At 43.2% G+C, this 26,736-nt stretch overlaps 1 protein-coding gene across 4 annotated transcripts in view; it reads right to left on the bottom strand.

The window, feature by feature from the left end:
• Positions 1 to 9,721: 9,721 nt before the first annotated feature.
• OPCML (opioid binding protein/cell adhesion molecule like) overlaps positions 9,722 to 26,736 on the bottom strand; it is a 1,019,356-nt gene continuing 1,002,341 nt past the window's right edge. For 3 of the 4 annotated variants that reach the window (XM_041769942.1, XM_041769939.1, XM_041769943.1), the window contains 4 exons: positions 26,073 to 26,210; positions 25,546 to 25,666; positions 25,095 to 25,246; positions 9,722 to 10,407 (listed from right to left, as the gene is read on the bottom strand). In XM_041769942.1, coding sequence (XP_041625876.1) covers positions 10,307 to 10,407; positions 25,095 to 25,246; positions 25,546 to 25,666; positions 26,073 to 26,210 — 512 coding nt within the window. In that variant the 3' untranslated portion in view covers positions 9,722 to 10,306. The remainder of the gene's footprint in view (positions 10,408 to 25,094; positions 25,247 to 25,545; positions 25,667 to 26,072; positions 26,211 to 26,736) is intronic. The other variant, XM_041769941.1, reaches the window with a different exon arrangement.

Here is a 26,736-nt window from a genome sequence, read left to right as displayed (position 1 = left end):
GGTAAAAATTGAATGGAAGTAGAATTATATCTATATCTTCGAGTCATTCAAATGGAATATATTCCTCTTAGTGGTATATAAGCTTAGGCACCTTTCCGAAATGTGTTTGCAAGCAAGTGAGCATCAGATAATATGGTAACGCCAAGAGGACTTCCTCATTGTAACGTAACCGATGAATTGTAATAAAACATTCTCAGTGCCCAGCTATTTTCTCATCCTCCAGTGAAGAGTGGGTTGGCTTTTTGCAACTGACTTGAGAAGTGCCAAATCCCATCTGGGTGGTGGGACAGCTGTGCCATTTCCCCCTTCCTCACTTAAATCATCTGTTACTTCCTGGCTGCCTAATCAGAGAACTGCTCCTCTACCCCTCTATCACAACAAGCAATAAAACCGGTACCTTTGTAAGACAAAAATCAAGATATAGAGGAAATGGAGGATGAGAAATGAATTGCAGATGATCCAAGGAGCTAGAGTTCCTATGGAATTAAAGAGGAAGGCACAGAAAGGAAATCAGGCATCCCTTGTTGATGATGGGTATGATTAGATGACTCAGGAAAATGCTGATGGTGCTTAAATCCCTCCACCTGGAGGTTCTAAGGATGCTTGAAAAACGCGTGTATCAAAAACTGGTTGGGATATCTTCCTCCTCCTAAGTTTTAGAATCATCGAATGGGACCATCTTCCACCTAGTTGGCTAAGTTGGAAACCTGGAATATTCCCCATATTTCACATTCTCCATCGCCTTATGTATCTAGTCCTTCTCACCCCCTAAAAATCATGCCAGCTTACCTGCTTTTCAATACTCCTCATGATTTTTCATCTGAATTATTTAAGTTGCCCCTACTATGCATCTTCCTTGCCAGACTGACCAATGTCCATTAGTCCACCCTTCTGTCACAGTGATCTTTCCAAATTACAATCCGATCTAGCCACTCTTCTGATGAAATCCTTCTATGTTTCCCTTTCTCTTTTAGGACAAATCCCAACATCTCATTATTTCTTGTAGATTTTTTAAGGATCTCACCCCTGCATACCCATTCCACCTGTTTCCTGCCATTCTGCCTTTGCCCACACCCCTCTTGGGACAATCTACATTTGCAGTGTCTCGGCCTTGCTGTGGTTCTCATGCCTACATGGGCTCATCTGCATGACTCACTTGTTCCCCTTCCCTCCCCTTTCTTAGGTAATTTCTTCTGCTTCTTCATGATTCGCTCTGAAAGCTTTCCTTCATAATACTTGCAATATTATACTGTCTGGTCATGAGCCCTCTGCTGGGCACCTCTAGCACTTGAACAACACCTACCATAGGATATAGTTTTAAATCCTCTACTGGACTGAGACCTTCTTGAAGATAGACACTGTCTCCCCCAGATGTATCCTCAGTACTTGTCAGATATTAGCTACCCAATATACATTTATAGATTGGAATTTAAGTATTACCTTTTTTTTTTCAAAATTCCTGTGGGATATACCAAAAATCTCCCCACTTTCCAGGTTTGCATCCTTAAATAATCTAGACTCAGGGATTTATTTCTCCTCTTTAAACTTCTGTAAATAACATACAAATACATTTATTTTCATTTCTTGAAAGAAGCAAACACAGTTAAAATTATATTTTGTAGAAGCGCAGGAAAGTGAAGGCTTGAAGGGCGGCTGAAGGAGGGATAGGAAGAAAACTATGTTTATTTTGCAACTAATATGTACCACATACTTTGTTAAATATCCTTACCTATTCACATCCAATAAGGTCATGGTCAGTGTTCGAGGTGGATATTATGACCACTGTTTTAATGACCACTTTACCTTCATAAGACTGACGTCCAGAGTGGGTAAGAAATTGGTCCATGGCAACATAACTTGTAACTTGTGATATTAGAGTGTAAAGATAAGTTTCCCCCAAAGTATATCACAATATGTCTTCAAAGAGAAAATACGTGGTTTGAGCACACAAACTAAAGAAAATATGTCTTGTATGATATAGCAAGTAATGAAGAGGTAAAACCTGTAAACTTACTTTTGAAATAAGAGATGCTGTTAAGCATCTAAATGCAAATGAGCCAGGTACTCCATCCTAAATCCTGAGTTCTAGGCAAGTCTGGTCTAGAGAGGAAACTCAGTTTAGAAGAAACTATTCAGCAAGTTCACACTTCTCTCCACCTCTTATTCTTCAAGTCTCTGCTATGTCCATACTCCCAGTCACTGTTTTTCTTCCCCTTATCAGAAAGTCTCCTGGAGCTTTGAGACCCAATGGAAGACAGTGTACTCACTAATCCCATGTGGAAACGAAACTTTATATTCTAACCAGAGTTGACATTCTAGGTAGTATGTCTCCCCCTCTGGGACATTTTATATCAACTTTATTGCCAGTTGGGAAGTGTGGCCCTTTGGACATTTATAGTTGAACTCCTTTCATGGTACTCATTCATTTCATCCAACAGATACCATTCACACTGTAAATAAATACTTGAAGGCTGAATATGCCCTGGTCCTGGTACCCCATTTACTTTTGTAGTAATAGTCTGCTCAGCATAACCACCGCCTATATTAACTGTCTACCTTTCAGCTTTTTATCCTTAGGGGATAAAAGTAGCTTCCTAATCATTTCCCAATATTTGCTTCCACTGCACTCATTTTCTCATATCTCTATCATAATACTTGCAATATTATACTGTAATTTTCTTTTTATATAGCTGTTTTCACATCTCAGATGTGAGCTCCTTTAGGGGAGTTCCTCACTAAATGCAACGCATGAACAAATGAATAAATGGAAAAAAAATTAAGAAGAAAAGGGATTTCCTACTGATCAAATGAACATGTTCCATGAAGGTAGCATCATTTGTGGTCTGAAGGTTTTGCTTTTCAAAATAGAAAATTCAACATTGATATGTCTGCTCATCTGGGTGTTTCCACTCTGCTCCCAATTCTCCATCATTTTCCTACCATAACACATCCTGATAGGAACAAGTATGCCCATAATATATTTTCTAAAGCCCTTCTCTCTATATATGTTTTTAATAGGGTGTGTTTTGGGTGAAGATAACAAAAATGCATCCAATCATTTAGCTGCTGTGCTTAAGAATAACTAGATAGAGCCTCCCTTGCAGAAAGAAGAGATAACAGCTAAGATTTTCATTACCTTGAAGTGGCTTGGTAAATAGGTATGCCTGCCAAAGGCTAGTTGGAGGATGCTTGGTGGATGGATTGACAGGTAAGGGAAAGATGGATGGTTTAAATAAATAGATGGGAACAGTAATATGAGGGAGGTGCATGAGTATACAGATAGAATAAAGGTTAGATAAATGGGGAAATAATATGTGAATGAAGAGGTGAGTGGTTTGCTGATGGAAGAATAAATTGGTATACAGAAGACTGATGGAGCTGAGTAGCTGGATGGAAAAAAAAGACCAATGAATGTCTATGCCAGCAGGAGAGCCAATAGATGGGTAAATGCTGTGGTATGAACAGAAGCAGGAGACCGTCCATCAGGTGTGGATGGGAAGAGGATGATTAAAAGGAAGAAGAAAACGGGGAGAGGAAAGGGGAGCACTAAATGTATTATGATGATAAGGGGAATCGGAATTTGTTCCCTTAATAAGTCGTAAGTTTACAATGAGTTTGAGGAAATTGAAAACTCTCAATCATTGATACCTTTTCCTTGGTACTTTAATTTTCAAAGAATATGACCTAGGATATCAAGTTATCTGTGCTCCATCCCTTGTGGGAGAGAATGAGCTTTAAAAGCTTGGTAATGAGCCCTTGTCTACCTGGGAGCCCATTAAGAAATAAGCCTCAGAGATCTAGCTCAGGATCTTGGCCAGAAGAACTAGCCATGCTGTAAAGTCAACTAAAGAATTCTAATGCACTTTGTGCTGAATTCCAAAACCATAATTAACAATTGGCCTAGGCTTTATTTGGGAGTAGTCTTATGAAATCTAATAGTCACAAGAGAAAAAAAACTGTCCTGAGAATTTTGAACTAGAACATACCAACAAGTATAAAATCAGAAATGATGCAGATGAAGAATCAAAGTAAAGCAAGGTCAAGTGTCCAGTCCAAGATCACATATTTAGTTAATGGTAGAACTAAGAAGGGTTAGCTGATGCATAAAGAGAACTAGCTGAGTTGTAGGAAAGAGATTAATATCCATCCCTTCAGAAAAGCAGGTAGGAATATCATGAAGGTAAAGGTGTTGGTGTTTTCTTCAAAGAGACATCTGTTTCTGAAAAAGCAATCAGAAGAAAGGAGCTTCTTCACCAGGTCTCTTTCTTAGGCTATTTCCCATATCTATACCACAATAAACCTAAGGTGGAGAAACAATCCAATGGCATACATTTTTAAGAATAAATGTACAACATAATCACCATACTTTGGTCCTCACACTTACTCTTGTCAAAGTGTCTCTTAATTCAGTGGATTCAAGCCACAGGAACTGTTAAGGAGTGTCCAAACTGAGCAAAATCTGGTCAATATTTTTCTGAAACTTCTCCTGATTTCATTTTAGCTTAAGTCAATATGAAAGTTAGACTTTGAGGCTGCAGCTACATTTTATATTACTTGTAAATGGCATAGATATTTGATATATAGGTATAATACAGAAAATACCTAGACTGCCTTATACTCATTGTGTATGCGTGTGTGTGTGCGAGAGAGAGAGAGAGAGAGAAAGATAGAGGGGCAGGGGCAACTCAGTTTTCTGACTGCATCTATTCCCCAAAGCCTAAAACACACATATGGGAGAAGCATATGGGAAAAGCGTTGCTTACTTTTCTCCATTCCTGGATACCCAGTAAGATGTCCTAATAAACAGCCCCCCAAAAGTTACAAATTTCTTCGAACTTTATTGATACACTGCACAATCACAACCATCTCGTATTCATCCTGAATTAGAAAAGGTTACAACTACAATGTAACATGCACAAAATTCAGGTAGTATATTCACCCTTAATACAATTATTGACAGAAATCAAGTCTTCATTGATTTTTGAAGGAAAAAATAAGAAAGAAAATAAACGAAAAAGAACTCTAGAAGTTATACTCTTGTATCATGTGATAATTTTTTTAAAGCATTTGAACATAGATTTGTTTTAAGGATAATTGTGAGAATGGGTACACCCATCGTCTGACACAGCTATAACGGCACCATTGATAAGTCATAATTTTTTTTTAATCTAGAGGACTCTGAAATTGACAGATACATTTTCGTACACCCACACATTCCTCACAATTGCACTTTACATGTCACAAAAATTTTTGAATGATTAAAAATGCTCCCTTTAACTAACACAAGGGAGCTATTATTACTTATCATTGCTATTATTGATATCCTTATAAATCTGCCAATAATATAGAATGTGGCCCTAGAAGGATAGTAAAGGGTTCACAATCTTTCTTTCTCCACTCAGTGGCGTGGAACAACTATACTCCTTTAAAAGGGCACCATTGAAAGGAACAAAAAAGAAGCTATTTTCAAAATACTGGAAATGAGGCTTAGCTGCTTACTTTCAGGATGAAGACAATGGTGCCTAATCAAGTCCACTCCACATTCCTTTGGACTCCGAGGATCCCGCACCTGAAGGCTAAATTGCACTGGTTCAACTCTGTCTTTCTACCCCATCTTTTAATTGCAAATCTATTTCATCCTCCTTTCATTTACTTCTCTTAAGTAAGAAATGAGGGAAATGAGACTGGCATTTTTATTTGTTTGCTTTTAGTGATCATTAGGAGTTCTCATCATATGGTATCTTTTGAAAATGTTGCTTTCCTACTTACACACCTGTGAAGTTTTACTGCAACTACTGAAATGTATTTGTCTTAAAATCAAAAGGGAAGCTTTGGATAGAAGAAGAGGTGATTGGTTGTAAGTGTCTAGGAATAGAGCTTGTGTGAAAAACAAAACATTCTCACTGTTGGAGGAAAAAGATTAAAAGGTGAATTTACCAACAAGAAGAATTTTATGCTCCTTCGCCCATCTGAAATAGATTAAAGAAATTTTGAGAGGGAAGATGGGAGGGGAAGTGGGCTAGTTCCAGGTGACAACTCAGGGTTAAATTGACCCCACCCCACCCCCCATATCCCACCTCATCATGAGTCATTCCTCCCTTCCTTCTACCGATGGGGCTTATGATATCCATACACAACTCCAGAGGGGAAAACATTCCCTTTGGTACCAGAAGTGCCAACCACAACTAGAGCTTTCCATTTACAGCTGCTCCTGATGCAATGGTAGCGATAAGTTTTCTTTGAGATTGACTTCGCACTTTGAGGTTCTCTGCTCTTTTCACATGAGTCCTTCCAACATAAGCAGAACTGGGTAATACCTCCGTGTTGAGAGCAAGTTTACTGAATCCATGCAGAAACGGGTCCTTACATTTAGCCTTGGTGGTGGAGTTTCTGGAGTCCCAAAGCACACTTCCCTACCCAGGTTTTGAGAAGAAACTGCCCAACCTATAGAATGTATCATCTAAGTATGAGGCACAAGTTTCAGGGGACAAAGACCAAGGCCTCTTTTTGATACAAAGCCTTACCTTTCCTTCTCTTCCACCTAGCACAACTGCAGCAGAACAGCCGTGTACCATGCCCTTTGCATAACACATGTGCATGTTTTGACCACTGCTCACCTATATGCCCCCACTCCCCCCAGTTAAAACAAAAATAAGAAAAACTAAACACACTTGCTTAGACTTGCAGATGACTGTATCAGGCACTTGACATTAAACTACTGAAAAACAAGCTTGGCCAGAGCCTTAACACTAGCACTTTCATTGGCATTACTTTGGTGGAAATACATATTAATTGTGTTTGGGGAAGGGGGAAGTTTTCAGAGTAACTACATTGCTGAATTTCTCTCGCCTAATCTCCTGATAAGTCTTATTTGGTTTCCTTCCCATGTGGAAAACCTATGAAGAGTTGTAGGTTGCTCAGAGTTTTATTTATCTTCTTTTTTGCCCATTACCCCCATGTCTACCATTGGCACCTTGAAAAAAACTATCCAGGAGGCTTTATCCATCCACCCTTCATATGGGAAGTTGAAAAAGCATGTGTGAGTGTAGACATTGTCTCTAGTAAGCATTTAATATTCTATATGCTTCAAATGTTGGGTAACAGCTACTATGAACTATGGTTCTATGGAACCATCCCCACAAAAGTAACCCAAACAACACAGAAGCTGGAGTATATCTAAAGTGACGAAGAGCCATTTTCTTTCCCAGTGCCCAGTTTCCTTGGGTCTTATTTACTTGGTCTTCTTTATCCCAGCTAAGGATTGACTGTAGGATTTTTTTTTTTTTTCTTTCTGAAACATGGCTGGAATAGGCAATCACCAGAAATGCTTCCCGGTATCCAGTGAAAGGAGGCAGCACAGAGTTCCATGATAACTCTGAGACTCAGCCTCATTATTGTGTTCAAAAGGTTCTGATGATCTTCCCAGTCAAAGAAGGATGGGTCCCTTCCTCTAGAACAAGTCTTGGCACGAAGAATATGTATAGCTTGTCCATTTTAAGCACTATGTTCTCCAAGACCATCTACTCCCCAGAGCCTCCACATTTATTTTTACTCCCAAGTAACACATTTATTATCAGTAGAACACTCAAATGACACATTTAATTCCCATACAATGTCTGACACCAACCCGACTCCAGGTGCTGAATGTGATGACAGATCTAAAACATTGATGTCCGACCTTTAATTCTGACTTTGCGTCTGCTCATGATTGTCCCTGGAACTTGGAATCAATACACTGCTTTTGGCACATCATTTATGTTCCCAGAATCTGGCTCCTGGCAGCTCACTAGGAAATGCAGATGTCTGTTTACAGCTGGCAAATGTAATATTAATTCCACTCGCACCAGCTCCAACTATTATCAAAGTGCTGAGCTTATTGTATGCCAAGACTACCTACCTTTGTATTTATGTATCTATTTATGCGTGAATGTATATCTAAGTATATATTCCCCCACTGTGTATGTCATGTTCATGTGCCATTATGGACAAAACAAAGAGGCCATTTATATTGGAGGAAGAAGATCAATTAAGCATTAAGGGAATGGAGCTCTATAAAGCTCATATTTATTATTTTTTAGACTGTGGACCTGAACGTTTTCCAACTGAGGCAGGGCAGGTCTGTGAGATAGTCACCGTTGAAACTTCTTTCTCATCCTCTCAGTAGGTCAGTCCTTGTGGCACAGGTAAAGAGGGGCACAACTTTGCATGGGTTTGAATGCTGTTCTTTTGGATTCCAGGCACCCTTGCTGGCTGAGTCCTTCTTGTTCCAAGAGATGATGCAGAAAAGTCCTGTCAGCTCTTGTTTGTCTGCTGGATCTACTTTGAACATGGAACACTGAGGACATTCTTCCCCAAAGCCACTGGAGAAGCAGCCTGTATCAGAGGAAATTGTGTGTCACTTACAGGTTCCCCTCCTGTTTGCAGTGTTGTGTTAATCAAGTGCTTGGAAATTAAGTCAGTCGCTCAAGTGCCCTCAGCTCAGAAGAGCTTCCTGAAACAAATACCAGAGTTGTCAACATACCCGCCATGTAATTGGCTTCCATCAGCTTTTTACTGGATAGTTTTCTTTTTTTTTTTTTTTTTTTTTACTGGATAGTTTTCAAACAGATTGAACCAAAACTGGAGCAAGGAGGAGACAATAGCTGACGTCATTGTACTCAGACGGGTGGACTGCTCTCTTCACACCGCAGGGACAGATGAGTGTTTTCTCTCTATATTCTTGCTACTAAGAAAATCCAGCCATGGAGTAAGTCCCATTGATTTCTGACATACACTTGCCTGAAAGGCTGAGAGAAATATGAAGGTTGCCATCTTGGTCTTTCAAGTGTGAAAGGGAAAAACCCCACAGTATTGATCAAGGTTTTTCCAGGGCTGATCTGTTTCCCAAGAAGATGCTTTTAGAAACAGTCTCTTCTGGGAATAGTTAGTGACTGATCCTTAGATTGCTACTTTGGTCCATCTGTTAATAGCATCTACTTTGGGTGGATAGGATACCACATTCCAAAAAGTCCTTGACATATTGCTTTTCTATGTTGTTAGCCGTGAGACCATTGGCTTTCATATGAAAGTTGATAAGTATTTTTTGAAGATGCCAATGTCTGCTGAAGGTAGAGTAGAAATGAATACAAAAGGAATAGACATGATATGATTAGAAATTAATATGGTGATGAATTGATGGTGAGTAGTAAGGAAAGAAATAGAAAGAAGCATTAGATAATTACATTGATAGATTGATAAGCAGAGTAAATAGATTGCTACAGAGGAAGATGGGTGGGTGGATAATTGGAGGGAAAGATAAATCAGACAATTGAGTAGATGGATAACCACATGATTACTTCAATAGCTTGATAAACTCTAAATAATCAGCCATCTATGGATCATTTTTTTATGACTTAGACAACATTTTTTAAAGAGAAGTACTAAATTCAAACTGCTTCCCCCTTTTTGGTCAAGTGACTTCTTAACGTTCTTTTGAGTTGTGTGTGCATAGCCCCAAACCTCTAACCCTTATAGCTGATGGAGAAAGTGGTTAGGGCAGAGTGGTTAGAGAAGGAGAAAAGAATATACATACATATATATATATGTATGTGTGTATATATATATACACACATATATGTATATATATGTTTATATACACACATACACATACATATGTATATATGTATGTACATGTATGTGTGTGTATGTATATATATATATATATATATATATATATATATATATATATATGGATATGGGTATGTTGAGATATCTTCCCAGAAAGAAAGGATGTGAACCCGAATGTAATTAGATAATAATAAGCATGGAGGGAGGGATATGTACATTATAATAAGGAAAATGGCCCAAAGCTTAAAAGACACAGATAATAGGACACTTGGATATAACTCTTGCTGTGCACTACATTATAAGTCAAGTTGTGTCTTCAGGGTGTTTCTCATGAGGCACGTTTTTGCCCAAATGGAGCTTATGGTTTGGTGGGGTTGGGGGGAGTTTGGTACTGATGATGATGGGAAGAGGAGCAGAAGAAAGGGAAGGGCCAAGGTAGCAGGGACAGATTCCATTTTTGGACACATCAATGAATGATTATCCTACATATGGTAGAATCTTGCCCACCCCTCCTCCCAACCCCACTCATTCAAACTGGAGGAAAAAAAATCAAATAAATCAACCCCCCCCCCGAAAAAAAAATCAAGAAGAAGAACAGAAACAAACAAAAAGAAGCCCAGACTGGTTTGCCCTCCGCAGTGTAGAGTAAAGTCTGTGATATGGAGAAGCAGGCGTTGCTCAGAGGACCTATGATTTCTTATCAAAACTTGATGAAGAAGTGGGCAAAGAGGGTCCCTGATAGCCAGAGACACGCCAGTGCTCTAGAAGCCGAGTTTACACCATCAATGACTGCTCCAGGCCCTGTGTAGGGGAAAGAGAGACAGATCCATTAGCATGCACCCAAGGGGTACCATACTTATTCCCTGACAAGCATAAATATAGACATGCTTCTCTGTGAGCATTCCCCCATCTCCCACTTCCCACAATCGATCCTTCCAAAGCTGGATAAATGGAAAACACCCATTGGGATTATTTAGAAACCCCAAAAAAGGGCGATTCACTGAAGTACCTTAACCACTATAGCCTGCTCTCAAAGACTGTGGTTTAAAAAACAAAAGGGGTAGAGGGAGGCATTGGCATTTTGTTAGGCCTATGGGCTGAAAAGTTAGGGCAGCAGACAGGGCTAAGTGGTAGTGGCAGGACTTGACTGTCACTTCAGAAGCAGTACCTCTAACTGTGGGGATGGTGTCCAGGACAGATAGGGATAGGAGGGGGAAGGCAGGCATGGGGCATGGAGACAGTCCATAGCCGAGAGAAGCACGTAGGGGAAAGAAAGAGGAATGGAAACATTTTGTGAGCAACAGGATGCTCAGTGTTGGTGTGGCCAACTTCTCATCCTGTGTAGCTGGGGTATTGTGGAGATTCCCTCAGAAGTAGCTGAGGAAGAATCAATAATTAAACTCCAGAGTTTTAAAGACTATGATTGGGTTTGTCACAGCAGTCAGCAGGGCCTCTCTGAAGGCCACAAAGAAAACTCTGTGTTCTGTCCAAATTGCCACCTAATGGCAATTACCCCTTCTTCTGGCCTCTCTGGCCCTTTTACACACCCTAGTGAGTCACCCATACTCCATTATTAAACGAGACCATCGAGTCACAAGTGTTGCTCCTTTCTCTTCACCTGCCACCCTTGAGAAGACAAACCATGTGAAGTGGGATGGTTCTAGCCTGTTCTGAGGACCCAGGGCAAATGTATCAGGGTCGACTTCACCTCTGCTTTCCTCCATCACCTTTATTTGCAAGTCATAGGAATTTGGAGTCATAAGCAAGGCCAGTGGGTAGCAAGCAGAGAATATTCCAGGGAACACGGAATCAAGTATAAGACATTGGGTGAGAAGCCATCAAGAGGCATTCCTGAGAGCCAGTGACAAAGAAAAGGAGTTACAGACAAGACCTGCATGCCTCTTTTGCCTTCCTAAGCCAGGAAGGCCTTCCCTGATGCTTTTAGACGCAAATTGGCTTATTGGAAATAAGCATGATTACTTTAAGAAGCATAGTTGGTGCAGGGTCTCCTCAAGACAGAACTGTAGTCATCTGGCTTGCTTGTCAGTGTGATGCTGTGGATCCATGTCCTGCCTAGGAAGGGACTTCCTAGCAAAAGGGATGCAAACCTTTTGCCTGGGGAAGTATAGGCCTCTCACTTCAGCAATGAGCACATAACTCCTCCAAGTCCAGTAATTTTCACACGGATACCTTTCCTTCCTCTGATTTCCAATGTACACAATTCTTCTACTGACTAAAAATTCACATTTACTTGCTGGCTTGAGAGTCTGGCTCATGCTGCTCTGCATTTTTGTTAGACAGTATTCACAGACAAGGACAGGATCCAGGCACAAGCCCAGTGCTATCATCCTCATGAAGGCTCCATACATATTTATGAAAAGTAGCCTGACTCTGGGGCCTCCATCAGTCAAGACATAGATCTTAAGAAACCATACTGGCCTACAGAATGTACCGAGTTGAAAAATGCCCAAGTTGGAGCTCAAGGTAATTCTCTATATTGTCTTCTTCGAAAGATGAATGATTAAGATTTTTAATGAGTTTATAAAGAAGTAAACTATGCAGATTTATAAGACATATATTTCCTTGAAGATATCTACCAAATAGATAGATGATATATAGATAAAGAGATAAAGAGATCTATCTATAAGTAGATAAAGAGCGAGGATGTATATTAAACTAATCATATGTATGTGTGGGTGGGTGTGTCTTTGTCTACTTCATGATGCTGATATTAATTTAAGAAATAACTGAAGGTCTAATAAGCTCCACTCTAGGAAGAAAGAGATCTTCAGTAGGAATCACTTTATCCCAAGTTCTACAAGTAGATTTAAGCATTTCTGTGGCTGTCATGCTACCAGCACAAGGTTGGATATAGCTAAAACAAAGCAGAAAAAAGCAGTATATGAGGAAGGCAAAGCATGAAGGGTGAGGTACAAAGAGAAAAGGAGGAAGAATCATAAAGACAAATGAGGATCTCTGGTGGTGTGTGGCAGTTGCAATAAGATGTTCATTACCAATCGGGCAGAGGGTTTATAGCCACAGTTAAACTTCAGTTGAGTGTTCCAGAGAGTGGAAACTGTGAGGGTGACTTAGCAGACATAAAGGGTGCTCAGCTTGCTTAGGATGATGACGGTGACATGTATCTACATGGTGCTTTCTAGGTGGCAAGCGTGATTCTAAATGCTAAACGCATATTTAACCTCCACGAAGCACTATGAGCTGTGTGTACTACTGGCATTCCCATTTTATAAATGGAGAAGCTAAAGAACAAAGTAGTTAAGTGCTTTGCTATGGCGACCCAGCTTTTACACCCAGAGCCGGAGTAGAACTGAATCACCTGTCTATACAGTCAGCACCCTTGATTGTTACAGCTCTACATCCTTTCTGTGGAAAACGACCCTTTGTGCATCTTTTCCAAGGACCACAGCAACACGTAGTGAGAGGAGTAACTGCCTAGGCATCTGGAGACCCAATTTCTTTATGTGATTCTGCTGCTCCCTCACTGACAGGTATCCCCTCTTCTCCCCATCTACAAAAGGAGAAGAGATTGGGATTGATACCTCGAAGGCTCTTCTCCTATTAGCATTTTGAGTTATTGTATGAATGGAAACTCTACATCTGGTACTAGAAGGGACAGCTGGTGAACAGCCAGATGGCCCTTTCCAGTTGGTACAACTGGGTTTTTGCCCCTTGGCATGTCACCTCCTAAGACAGCAAGTGGGCACCAAACATTCCCGGGTCCTCCAATTTCCTTTTCTGGGGTCACATTTTCTATGCAGCTTCAAGGAGCTTTATTCTTTACAGGTATGAGGAGCCCTGCTTTGTGTATCAGATAACACGGCAATTTAATGCCAAAGTGTCTTTAGTCCATCAGTCTATGAGCAATGGCTATGAGCAATCTACAAGCCTGAGCAATGAGTTCATGTAATCCAATATAATAGAGATTAAAATTAGCATTGCTTCCCTCAAATAGATCCTGCCCACATTTGAGATTTAGCAGGTGGGCTAAATTCCAGGACCGCAAAGGACCTATAGGAGGGTTCTTGAACTTTATTGAGAGCAGGAAGGAGAGCTCACATCTGCGAACGACTCTGTAGGTTGGAGGAATGTGAGATGAAAGCCATCAGCTATGAACTGATTTTTTAATTGCATCATTGCAGTAACCCTGATTCTACTGCTAATGAGGAAAATAAAGCACTTAGTTTGGGTCTCTCCCGTAGGGTTTCTGTGTGGTAAGGACACTCACCTGATTAGTCATGTGCTTCTTTGTGCTTTAATATTGATTACCACTGTTCAGCTAATTGGTGTGGCTCCAGAACACTTGGGGCTCATTTTTGGTCCCTTAGGCTGGTAAGAGGCTTTTGCAAATGTTAGCTCAATGAATCTGTTAAGGGAAGGGCATGCTACTGGGGGAACTCAGGAACAGCTGAGTAGGGGTAGTACCAATGCCTGAACACATAGCTTCAGATGTCCAGTTGACTCTGTTTTTCCTATACCTTGGTTTCTTCAGGTAACAACAGCTACATGGACTTCTCCAAGTACTTGGCACACAAGATAATACTAGCTATAATTTCAATAAACATGGTCAGGAATTCAAGTGGTGCCTTCCTCTTCATCATCCCCCTACTCTCGCCCCACCTCCCCCTCTTCCTCCTCCTTTTTGGTGGAAATAGGGAGAAAGTTAGTTCTTATATCAAACTTAGAATCCAGAATTTGAAAACATAAGCTGAATTTTCAGTTGTGTGTTCTGCTACAGAAAACTAACCCTGAAATGCATCTGGTCAAAGGACGAGAATTTGAAGAAAAGATGGGACCGAATGTCTAAGGAATGGTGTCCTCAAATGAACAAGTAGAGTATGTGTCTTCTATGAACCTTAGGAAAGGTTTTGGAGGCACTTGTACCCCTTGGCTTTACTGTCTTGTTCTTGTAGCCCTAAACATCCTTTGGGGTAAAGTCACTGACCACCATAAAAGTGTACCAATCATGGCAACTTTGGAGTCAGACTGGTTTGGGTTTAAATCCTGACTCTGTGGCATGCCAGCTATGTGATCTCGTACCAGGTACTGTCAGTTTTCTTACTGAAAATAGAGGTGATAATATTGAGTTTACAGGATAAAGAGTCAGAGTGATTAGCGTAATAGCTGGTACAATGTAGTTAGGTGATCATGGTAACCATTGCTGTGGAGCTTTCATATCGCCACCTCCACCCCCACCTCACACTTCTTAGTTGAAGCTAATATTGGCTTATTTCAATTTTTCCCAAATAGTTGAAGTTGTTTTCAGGTGTGGCAAGGTTTTTCTGGTAACAGAATGAGGAGATGAGATCATGAGATAGGGGGATGCTGAGAGAGGGTGTTGGCCGTGAGGTGAGCTTGGGAAGACATGGAGCATTGAGCAGTGATGGGTGATGGGAAATGTCCAAAGCTATGCTCCATGCAAGGTCCAAGGGCAAAGGACGAGTCTCACGAGGGTAAGGGACCCCGCACTAGCTTCAAAGCCACCGCCATTCACTCAGCGAGTATTGATTGGGAAGCTGCTGTGAGCCAGTCTCTGTTTTCAGAGAGAAAGTCAGTCTCTGTTTTCATAGAGCTTATACTTTAATAAGACCTGGGATATCCTTTCTTCTAGTCTAAATCAGTCGACAAACAATTGAAAGAAGGAGGGAAGGAAGGGAAGGAGAGAGCAAGGAAAGGAAAGGAAAGGAAAGGAAAGGAAAGGAAAGGAAAGGAAAGGAAAAGGAAGGGAGGAAAAAGTGAGGGAATGAAGGAAGGAAGGAAAGTTTTTAAATGCCCCCAGAATCTAAGACGAAAGCCATTTGGAACAAATAACCAGCATCCCTTTCATCTCAGGAACACCCTTCCTATTGGAGTCTTAGGAGAATTAAATTCAAAAGAGAGGACTGAATTTGAATTCTGGCTCTGGGACTCACTAGCAGGATCACCTTGGACAAGACCGTCAACTTCTCTGAAACAGTTTCTTTCTTTTTTTTTTTTTTTTTAATGTATAAAATTGGGAGGGGCAGTTTCATCTCCCCTTGTACAGTTGCTTTGAGGACTAGTTAAGATGATGTGTAAGATCACTGAGTAGAAGTAAAGGATGAATAAACACTAGGGAAATTAGAGCCAGGACAATAACTGCTGGTCCTTAAAATAGGATCTTTTGTGGGGATCTTGTTTTAAATAAAGAGACCTTGTGGAATACTAGGCTCTCAAGGACATTTGCCAAACACCAGCTGAAGGCAAACTTGGCTATGGCGAGCAAGCAAGTGACCTGGTCACTCCTTAAAAGACCTGATGTAGCTACTAACCACAGGCAAAAGCTTCCCAAGGAAGCAAATATATTAAGGGACCCAACTCTGGGCATTTGCCCCATTTCAGGAATCATTTTTTATGGTTAGCAGTGACTCAGTTCAATTAGAATGGCTGGTACAAATATCAGCTTTAATTAAATATTTGTCAGGGATAAATTGGAAGTGAGAATGTGTATTTTTGCCCTTTCCCCTGATCCAGTCCCTCCTCCACCCTCTCAGTGCTAAGCATTGTTTCCTTCATGCCAGAAGTGGAGCGTCCCTGAGAATAGAAGCTGAAATGATGACGCAAAGCCACAAAACAAACTGTGAATGACAACAACAAAATACCTTGGGGACAGATATGCAGACAAAAAATACTTTAGTCTTTAGCATTTAGAAAGAAGAGGGAGATGAAGAGATAAATTCCAGAAATGGTAAGTGGCATGAAGGTCAATTGGCATGTGCAGTTCTGGGCCAGGGGGAAGATGTATGGCCAGATGTGAAGCACAGCAGGTTGGGAGAAGGAGACAAAGAAACAAACAAACAAACAAATAAAATCCACTGTGGAGAGACGACTTACGTTGCTAAATTAAATAGACTCAACATCAGATTTTCAAAAAGCAAATTTGATTGAGGGCTTAACCTAAAACCAGCCTGAGGCCCAGCTACCCTGCAAGTAAGAGTATGTCGCGGCATTTGAGGGGTGGCCCATCACCCTCTGCAGAAGTAGGTGCTGAAAACCAAAGTTCCCAAGCCCAGCACAGAGCTCCCCGCCAAGTGTATTAGGCTTAGGGAAGACATTCGGAGCTTAAAAATGGCAACGAAGGTACTGAAATGTGTCACAGCTTTTCCTTTCCATGACTGCCATGAAAATATGGCACGGTTCTTCAGCAACATTTAGAGTGTATCACTGTAATTCTGCTAAAATAGCAGGTGGTAGGGTGATCACATTAAAAGAGAAAAGAAAGAAAAAAGCCCACGGGCAAGTTGAACTTGGTGATCGCACAGTGAGATCAATGAGGTATCTGAAGTGTGAGAAGATGCAGTTTTGTTCTGAAATTTGGATAGGTTTTTATAAGTATGAATATGAACTATGTGACCTTCCTAATGAGGAACCAAAAGGATAATGATGTTCTTGGTGATTAAAAGAGGAGCAAGGAAATCTAATTAGAGGATGCATGCGTTACCCTTGTTGGTGAAACATAAACCTATTTTCAGCAGCGCTGGCTGATGAAGGCGCTTCATTTCCCTTCAAAGCCAACTCTTCCTCCATTGTCTTTAATTACCGCGGAAAACATGGCACCGTGTTGTTTCACAAGGAAGATGAACCCGCCTCTCCAGCGCCAAGACTCGCAAAGGAAGAGGCCAAGAAAGGCAGCCATCTTCGTTTTGTTCTCTCCAGCTCTCCCTGGCTTGTGTGTACCACAAAGACAAAAGCTGCAGAAGTTGACATCAGAAGTTAATTCGAAACTGTCAGCTCATCACAAACTTGAAAGAGACAAGACTTTGGTCTATGCCGAACCACAAGCTCTTGTGTGTGTGCTTGGGTGCTGACATCAGCACACCCGAATGCTCAGTGTTAGATTCTAAATGCTTAGGCTAATAGCCAGATGTCAATGATTCAGATAGAGGGTGGGGTGCGCGGGAACGACAAGGAACCTCATCAGGAATGAAATGTGAAATGTCTGCATTTTTTTTTTTTCTAATATGTTGACATTTTGCAGGTTGGGGAAAATACAAATGATTACGCTGCTGTCATCAGCCAAAAAAGCAATGGTATTTCTCTCTGACTCATTCCCTCCCACCTGGATTTAAATTGTGGATTTGGAAAATAAAAAAAAAAAATCATATACATTATCAGCAGGAAACGGACAAATATGTGCCGCTTTTGATGTCTCTGCAAGAAGAAATCATTTGATGAACGTCTTCGTAAGCAGTGAATTGGAATGTCTGATAGAGCGTCCCTCAGAAGGAAGACCCAGGGTAGGGGGGAAGGGGACCCTCCATTCCAAATAAGACATATGGAAGCTGGAATGCAAGGGAAAGTGTCACAGGTTTCACTGTGGGGAGAAGACCACGAGTCCTTTTGAGTGTTTGGATTCTTTTGGTTATTGGAGAGTTTTGCGCTGTGCAACACTTTCCCTGATGCCCCCGATTGACTGGAAATTATATTTATTAATGCAACCGATGTTTCCTGGGCAAAAACCATTGCAAGATACAGAGCTACATCCTCTAAGTGCAGAAACAAATACAAACAAAATATGAGCTACCCTGAAAGCCCACCAGACGAGCACTTCTCCAGTGGGCTCAGAAACACGTTGTGGACAGGGCAACATTGAGTGGAACCTTAAGGGTTAGGTACAGTTTTATAAGACAGAGAAGGGGGTAAAAGCCTCCATCTGTGACCCTACAGACTATGGGGAGACCTAGGATGCACATGGGTTGGCAAGAAACATGAAGTGAAGATCAGACAGACCCAGATGCAAAACCTGGTGCTGTCACTTCCTTCCAGGCTCCTCTTCTTTGAAGTGGGAATAATAACAGTACTGATCTCAAGTGTCTGGCTGACACTTAATAGCTAGTGGCTTTTCCACTTATTACATCCCATTATTTTACTGTTAGCTGTCCACTGACCTGTTTGTACAGGGTTGGGAACTTTGCTCCCCTTTGTAACTCAATCTGAATGGATGGAGGGATGGAAAGACCTGAAGCAGCATGATCAGAGGGTGACACGTGTCATGGCATTGGTGTTCTGGGTCTACCCTGGTGGGTGCACAGAAGGCAGTGGGAGAACTTAAAGGATAAGGGGATGTGGATAAGGGGAGTCCTGGCCTCCAGCTTGAAGGGGTGGGCAGAGGAAGTCAGACGAATGGACAGATTCCAGTGAGAGTGCCTAGGCGAGAAGATAAGGTGTGCATTTGAGTGAGAAACATGCTTGAGAAAGAAAGTTAAGGAAGTCAGCACCTGGGTGTGTATCACAGAAGCCGGGAACAGGTGCTGGGGGCCGGAGGGGGGGTCTGGAGCTGAGACTCGGGTGGGTTTAGGAGGGAGACAGAGCATGGCAGACCGAGGTATGATGGTGCCTGAGGAGGAGGAGATGGGAACATGGACTGTCCCTGTCAGAGGTTTGGAGGACAAGGCTAGAGGAGATGTAGGATGGCTGGCACAAGGCCTCGGGCCCACTCCTCGGGTGGCCCCTGGAGGCAGCTGGGAGAAGGTGTGCGCGTTAGGACACCTTAATAAAGGAGTGGGGAAGGCCAACAGAGATAGGGGCGTGTTGGGGTGGGGTGGGGGACAAAGCTCTGCCTACAGGTACCACGGGGGTGCGCGGTCGGTGGGGGCACGGGGCGTCAGGCAGCAAAGGGTGGAGCGAGAGAGGAGTTGGCTGGTGCTGCCCGTAGCTGAAGGAAATCCAGTTTGAAAAGCAAAAGCATGGCCATTAGCAGAAGGAAATCTAGATTCTGCCCTTAAGGCTTGCGGGGGGCCGTGGGGTAGGCCGAGCCCCGGCCGCTCTGGGGGCTGGGGCACCGCCTGAGGAAAACCCAGAGCCAGATGCTGCCTTTACTCGCATGTTTTGCCCTCTTCACTTGCAAGGACAAGGTTCCTACCAGTCGTCCCTCGTCCTGATGCTTAGCTCTTAACGTAACTCCTGTGCGTCGCTCCGATCTCGCAGATAGATGTGAGCAGCCTGTTTTGGGGTGTGCAGCAGCCCTCCCTTCAGTGTGGTCTGTGCCCTTCACCCCTCCCCACCGGTGCCAGGAGCCCAGGCCTGACCTGGCTCACTGGCCGCCTGGCACTCTGCGGTGCCCGTGTGACCAAGTCCCGAACCTGTGCCCCGTGTGCTCTCAGGGCAGGGGCCGGGGCCTGTTGCTCGGAACCTGGTGGGGGCCAAGAGGGTCGGGCCGCCGGGAGCAGGGGGCAGCCTCCCGGAGGCCAGGGCCGGGCCTCTGCAGCACCCAGCCTGGCACGCCCCCGGGTGCCCGCCGCCCCGGCCGCCCGCGCCGGCTGCTGCCATCAGTTGCCCTTCCCTGTGCTCAGAGTAGGGGCTTTCCCACAGAAGCAGCATTTAAGCGGCCACCATTTCCAAGGCTACGGGTGACAGTCCTGGAGACCTGTCGCCAGCGCTGTCTCTCCACTGCCGCTTCCCTCCAGAACACTCCGCTGGGAGTCAGTCCATCCTGTTCTGTTCTCACATCTCACAGGCAACCAGGGAACAGAGAGCATCGCTTTGTTTGAAGCAGGGTCGGGACCAGAACACCGTTTTCCTTGCTCCTGCTCTCGCAGAGTTCTGGTGTCTTCCCAGGACTGCGGGGGCCGGGCGCGAAGGCACACACGGGCGGTCGCAAGTGACACTCTGAGCTGCACTCTGCCTCCCTGACCTGTGCTGTCGCTGTGGCTTTTGAAGGGGCGGCAACAGGCATGCCGGGAAGAAACACCTCATGTCAGCACCAACCACTGATTTGTCTCTGCGTGTGGCCTACCCACCTGCGTTCCTCTCCCCGCCCGCCCCATCACACCCTGCCTCAACCTGCCCGCCAGCCCACTGGCTCACAGGCTTTGTCTTATGTGTTCTTTTGAAACTGCTTTCATCCCACTTCCCCTTGTTCTTTGCATGTTGGTAGGAAATAGATAAAGATGTGTTTGTGCAAGAGACCTGTTATGACTGTGTGTTGAGATGGGGTCACAGTGCAGAGTCAAAAGGGTCTCCAAAAACAATTCTATAGTCTTTGAGGGCAAACACCAAGGTATGCCTGGGGACATATGTAGGGGTGGGGGGTGTATCGGGGAAGTAGGAGTATATGGGCTGTAAATGTAAAAAATCATCCTTTAAAAGAATGGGCTCGGCTTTCTTTTTTGTTTTTTGTTTTTGTTTTTGTTTTTTTCTTTTTTGTTTTTTTAAATTATTTTGAGGAACCTTCATGCACTGTTGTTGGGAATGCAAATCGGTGCAGCCACTGTGGAAAACAGCATGAGAGTTCCTCAAAAAAAAAAAAAAGAATTACCATATGATCCATTAATTCCATTACTGGGTATTTACCCAGCAAAAATGAAAACACTAATTCAAAAAGATTTATGCGCCCCTATGTTTACTACAGAATGGGTTCGGATTTTAGATGGAAGATGGGAGATGCTGGTGTGGGAAATGGGTCCAAGCAGGCTAATTGTTGACATGGGTATCCATCTGGAAGGACATCCACCAATGTCCATGTTGGGTTGCCAAGTATGGTGAGTTGGATCAAAATAGGAGAAAGAGCTCAGACACTGGAACCATAGTACATAGGTTTAAATCTCAGCTCAAACATGTGTAAGCCACTATGAGTTGAGTAACCTGCCCAATGTCTCAATTTCACCCTCTGTAAAATCAGGATAAATACAGTACTGACTTTCTAGAGTCAGTAAATGAGATAAAACACGTAGAACACTTAGTCTAGTGGCTCTGCATGTAGTAAGTGGTTGGTAACACTAGTTAGCCATAATTATGGGAATACTGAGAACTAGAAGGAACACTCATGGCCAGCAGAAGGGGTGGGTCAACTGGACAATGTCATTCTGATCTTGTGTTAACCTATTTCCTGTCAGGCATAGTGTCAGATAATCATAGGACATCTTTTCTAAAATACTTGTGCTGATGAAAGAAATAAGGCACTGAGATTGCCTCCCCCAGAGCCATTCAGCCAGTGAGCAGCACAGCCTGGCTTCAGAGAAGCCCTGAGTCTATAGACCCTACTCCACCCTGCCATACGTCATCCCTGGCATCTGAATTCCTGCTGCTGGCAACACCAACACAACCCTCCAGTCTCTATATACATGTTCAGCCATTCAGTAAGATTTTTCTGACCCACTACTGTGTGCTGGGTTCTAAGGATCAAACCAGACATGGTCCCTACATTCATGGAGCACACAGGCTTAAAGGGAGGAAAGGCTTTAATCAAACAAACTGCATAATTGCAACTAGCAAGTGGAGCTCTAGGACAAGGACTGTAGCTGTTGGGGACACTTGTGTCCTCCTCACTGAGAACGGTGTCGGTGCCCTATTTGCAGTAGGTACTGACACGTACTTGCTGAATGAATGCAAGTGAGTGCCCTTGGTAAGAGAGCCTTCAGAACCATCATGTGAGAGGGTGTACAACGGAGGACTGACCTACTCATAGAGGTCAGGGAAGGCTTCCCTCAGGAAGGGATGCTGGAAGGTCAGTGGGTACCAACCAGGTGAAGCAGTCTGGGTGGATTACAGGGATTGGTGGTGCTGCAGTAAAGGGCACGAAAGACTCTGGAAGAAAGGGATGCGCAGTCCAGTCAAGCGACATTCTTGGCAGCCGTACCACGGGAAGCAGTGATAAGACGGGCTGTGTCACAAGTGTGGGCAAGCAGCGGAAGTAACCGTGGTACCTTGCATTTCTACAACAGTTCCAGTTTGTCATGCCTCCACGGTAAACATTGTCTTAGAGATAATTCACAATGACAGTCAGCAGGCCAGGAAGTATCACCCCAGTTTTAGCTGAGTCAGATGAGGCCCAAAGACTTTGTGTGTTCTCAAAGTCACGCATCTGAACACAGCACCTGTCAGCCTCTCTGTAAGACCTACACCGTCCTCTCACCAGCCTTCTAAAGAAGGTATCGCTATCCCAATAGCACACATGAGGACGGTAAGGCTCAGCAACATTAAGTGGTTGGCATGTGGCTGGCCAAATTGGGATATGAAGCTATGGCTTCCCTATAGACTGAATTATATCTCCCCACATTCATGTGTTGAAGACCTAACCCCCAATGTGTATTTGGAGATGGGGCCTACAAGGAAGTACTTAAGGTTACATGAGGTTAAGTGGTAGGGCTCTGATTTCATAGCATTAGGGTTCTAATAAGAAGACATGTGAGAAAGCCCTCTCTTTCTCCTCCCCTCTCTGCCATTTCTGTCTGTATCTCTCTATAGACGACACACACTCAGAAGAACGGCCAGGAGAGGACAACGGGGTCATCTACAAGCCAGGAAGAGAGCCGTCATCAAAAAACAGATGATAGATCTTCCTGGCTTGATCCTGGACTCCTGGCCTCCAGAATTGTGAGGAAACACATTTCTGTTGTTTAAGCCTACCCAACCGACGAGACTTTGTCATGGCACGCCCAGCATGCTAGCAGTCTTAGTGTACTTTTGCTGTTGTTATCTGCTATGACACACCTTTCTTGTTAGTGGTAGGGAGGCACAAGAACCTAGATTACCTGGTTGTCAGTCCAAGATTCCTCTCTTGGCCACATTCAATACCCTGCATGACCCCACTGACAGGGTGATGGCAGAATGAGGGTCAGAGTATCATACTCATCCTACCCTTCCCTCAGTTTTATCAAGACCAAGAGATGGACATTCACAGATCTCAAGGCCTGGGCAGCACTAACGGCCTGTGGTTGTCCTAGATCCAGAGCTATGAAAAGTCACAGAGCTGACTCCAGGTCTGGAAAATCCACTTTTTATGTGACTGAGATGGACTACAGGGAAGTAGGGCTGTGAGGCTGCTGCCTCTGGAAGCACAGCTTGGCGCATGCTGCTGCTTCATCTAATGGTACATGCAAGTATGTGAGTGTGCACGTGTGTCCATCACACCCTGTGCACCCAGAATTTGATGAAGGGCCCCATTCTGGGTTTCATCTAGCACCTACTCACGGATACATGTACTTCAGTGCTACTTAACCTCACTAGTCTTCCTTTTACTTGTCGTTAAAATGGAGTTAATAACCTTCTTTGTACAGTACTAACATAATGCCTAGAAAGCAGTAAATATTTGGGAAAATGGTGGATATTATTACTATTATTATGAATAATGACCCCCAATACTTCTATTTTAAAATGAAGTTTGTAGAATTAACTCATTATCCCTTTTTGCCTTGAGCTAGAAGAATAGAACATCCATACTAGGGTGACTTTCCCAAGGAGACCATCATTTGATAATCCATTTCATCCCCTTGGTGCTGCTATGTGCAAAAGTAGAATACTCATCTATTTTACAGGCCACCAAGTCAAAGTGTATCGATTTGGGGGAAAACCCCTTCCCCAAAATATGTATTGATGTGAGTGTGTATGTGAAAGCCATCATATTCTACATGCTTGTCACCTAAACTGTGCAAACCAAACCCCCTGAAGTCTATCTACTAAGGACAAATAAGTCGAGGAGGTGGAGCAGGCAAGCCTATCTTTGAAGTAGGCTTAGATTCAAAAGCAAAGGCATTCAGGCAGGCAGAGGAAGGAAGGAACATGCTGTACCCACCTGCCACTGCTGATGAGGGGCTTATTTCTAAGACACACACAGCACAATGCACACACAATGCAGAGAGAAAACAAAAGACATAGATCACACATTTCAGATGGTTGGTGGACAAAGTTTCCTTAATGTCAATGCTGAAAGCTCGTTCAGGGTCTGAGATACACACGGGAAAATGAATACCTTTTCATCCCGCTCACCTCTAACCAAACCTCAGCAAATAGACAAAAACATATACACGCAAAATATCACAACGAGCTGGCCCTGGTACATGGTGTGAAGTGTTGCACAAGGACATGGACGTAGCAATGGGGGATGGCGGAGGGAGGGAGAGATAAGGGCTTCCAAGGGAGCTGGTCAGGGCTCTGGAGACCTCTCCATCCATATGGGAGGGAAAGACCTTCAGAGAAGGGTTTGATGTTCAGCTGTGGACAGAACAGTTGTCTTGATGAGGACTCAGACTACTGCTCCATCCACTCCAATGAGGGAGAACATGACATGGCAGTCAACATGAGAATCATGATGGCAGGAGTTGAGTCGGTTGAAATCTATAACTATAACCCCCAGAATCACAGAGTCTTCCTAAGAAGGCATCTTAAAATTGTTTCTAGCTTAACCCCGCAGACCTTTAGATACTACAGTTGAACTGTTCCATGGTTCTGTGTTCTTTGCAGCAACCACCGTTCAACTTGGTTCAGAATTGGGTTTACTCCTTTTGTAAGGCGCAAACCTTGCCTTTCAATGGACCAGGAGATATCAATCCCTTTGCAAACATCACTGTATCACATGCTTAGGAGAATGATAGGGAGAAGCATTTTGCATCAAAGGGTGGTGGGTTGAGCAGCATGGATGGGCACAGGCCAAGCATATCGAGCCTTCCTCCCTCCACAGCCCCGGACCTCTCCCTCCTGGCCGAGCCCACTGCATCCAGGCTTCCTGCACTCACCATACAGTGTGATGCTGGCGTTGGTATTTCCAAGCTTGTTTGTGGCCACACAAGTATAGTTCCCATAATCCTTTTCTGAAACATTGAAGAAAGTCAGAGTGGATATGCGGCCTTTGTTCTCAATCCTCACGCCGCCCAGGCCGGTGGCTAGCCTGCAATAAGAGAAGGTATTGCTGGTCTGGTTCTACCATTAGCATGAAATAGCAGACAGAGATCCCTACAACTAATCCCAGATTCGGAAACGAGGTCAATTCATTTTCCCTCTTGCCAGCGTCCTCGATGTTTGTTTGTTTGTGTGTTTCTAGCTCTAAGAGGGAGTCTTTTTTACAAAGGGGACTCATCCATTTTGGTTTTGTCATATCTTTCCCCTTTCCTTTATCACTCCCTTTCCATGTGGGGAATGACCCATCAGCTCTGCATCAGGTATGCTCTATTCCCATTTTTGAGGTACCTGGTATCTTCCTTGAACCACTGGAATTCAGCCATAGGTACTGCAGAGGCTTCACAGCTCAAGATACCCTTTTGACCAACGGACACACCAGTGTTCTTGGCTTTTGAGATATAGGGAGGGTCTGCAGGAGGAAAATGCAGAGTGAAACAGATGAAAGGCACACTGAGTCACCTGCTGTACAAATGGATTTCTTGTGCCACCCCCACCTTCCCAGTAAATAACTGTTTATTTTGGGAAAAGAATTTCTGGGTTGAGGATATTGCATTTACTCCAGCATCTTCTCAAGCCTTCTAACCAATTCAAAGCAAACAATCCTCCCCATTAGCTAAAAGCTCTGATGGGCACAGGTAAACTCCAGGGGCAAAATGGCAAATGGGGACAGTCATGGTGCAAAGCAATCTGAGACAGTATTTTCCTGTTGGAAACAATTTGGGGTGATCAGAATATGGCATTGCCATGACCAGCTTGTTCCCTCAGTCCCTATGTTCTCCTTTTCCCTGAAACTTCCTGACAATGGGTCAACTCACAGTTTACAGTGATTTTTACTTTCCGCACATCAGGTGCGGCCACATCATTCAAGGCGCTGCATTCATACTCCCCAGACTGGTCACGTTTGATGTCAGAGATTTCCAGGTATTCATCCTCACTCACAAAACCCTGGCCTTCTGGGAGGAAAGAAAGAGACAGAAACAATCAAGAAACTGTGAAGCCAGGGACAGAACTATAGTCACATCTTGAGCTTGTAGGGGAAGGAATACAAAAAGCTGTAAAAATGGCGTTTGAACATCGAGTCAAAGGGTATAAGATACCATGTTGACCAAATAGTACAGCATTTGGGAAAAGAAATTCTCTGCTTGAGTCTTGGGTCATTGTGTTTTTGTCCAACTCACTTTAACTTTTCAGACCATTTGAAAAGAAAAGATTTTCATTATGTTTCTGATATTATGAGGATTAACTAAGAGAATACATGTGAAATACCCAGCACATTACGAAACTTTGATATTTTAAAGAGGTTTGTTCTGATTGATAATATAATTTAAAATGTGGTAATAACCTTAGAGTATATTACTATGGGCATCTTAATTTTTCATTATGTAGAAATTCTTTTGCCGGGTGCCTGGGTGGCTCAGCCAGTTAAGCGTCTGGCTCTTGATTTTGGTTCAGGTCATGATCTCAGGGTCACAGGATCCA

The sequence above is a fragment of the Vulpes lagopus genome, chromosome 10, assembly GCF_018345385.1.
Source record: "Vulpes lagopus strain Blue_001 chromosome 10, ASM1834538v1, whole genome shotgun sequence".
In the NCBI taxonomy this organism is placed as follows: Eukaryota; Metazoa; Chordata; class Mammalia; order Carnivora; family Canidae; genus Vulpes; species Vulpes lagopus.
The sequence above is the reverse complement of the archived record's forward strand: the minus strand, read 5'-3'. Positions and strand labels throughout refer to the sequence as shown.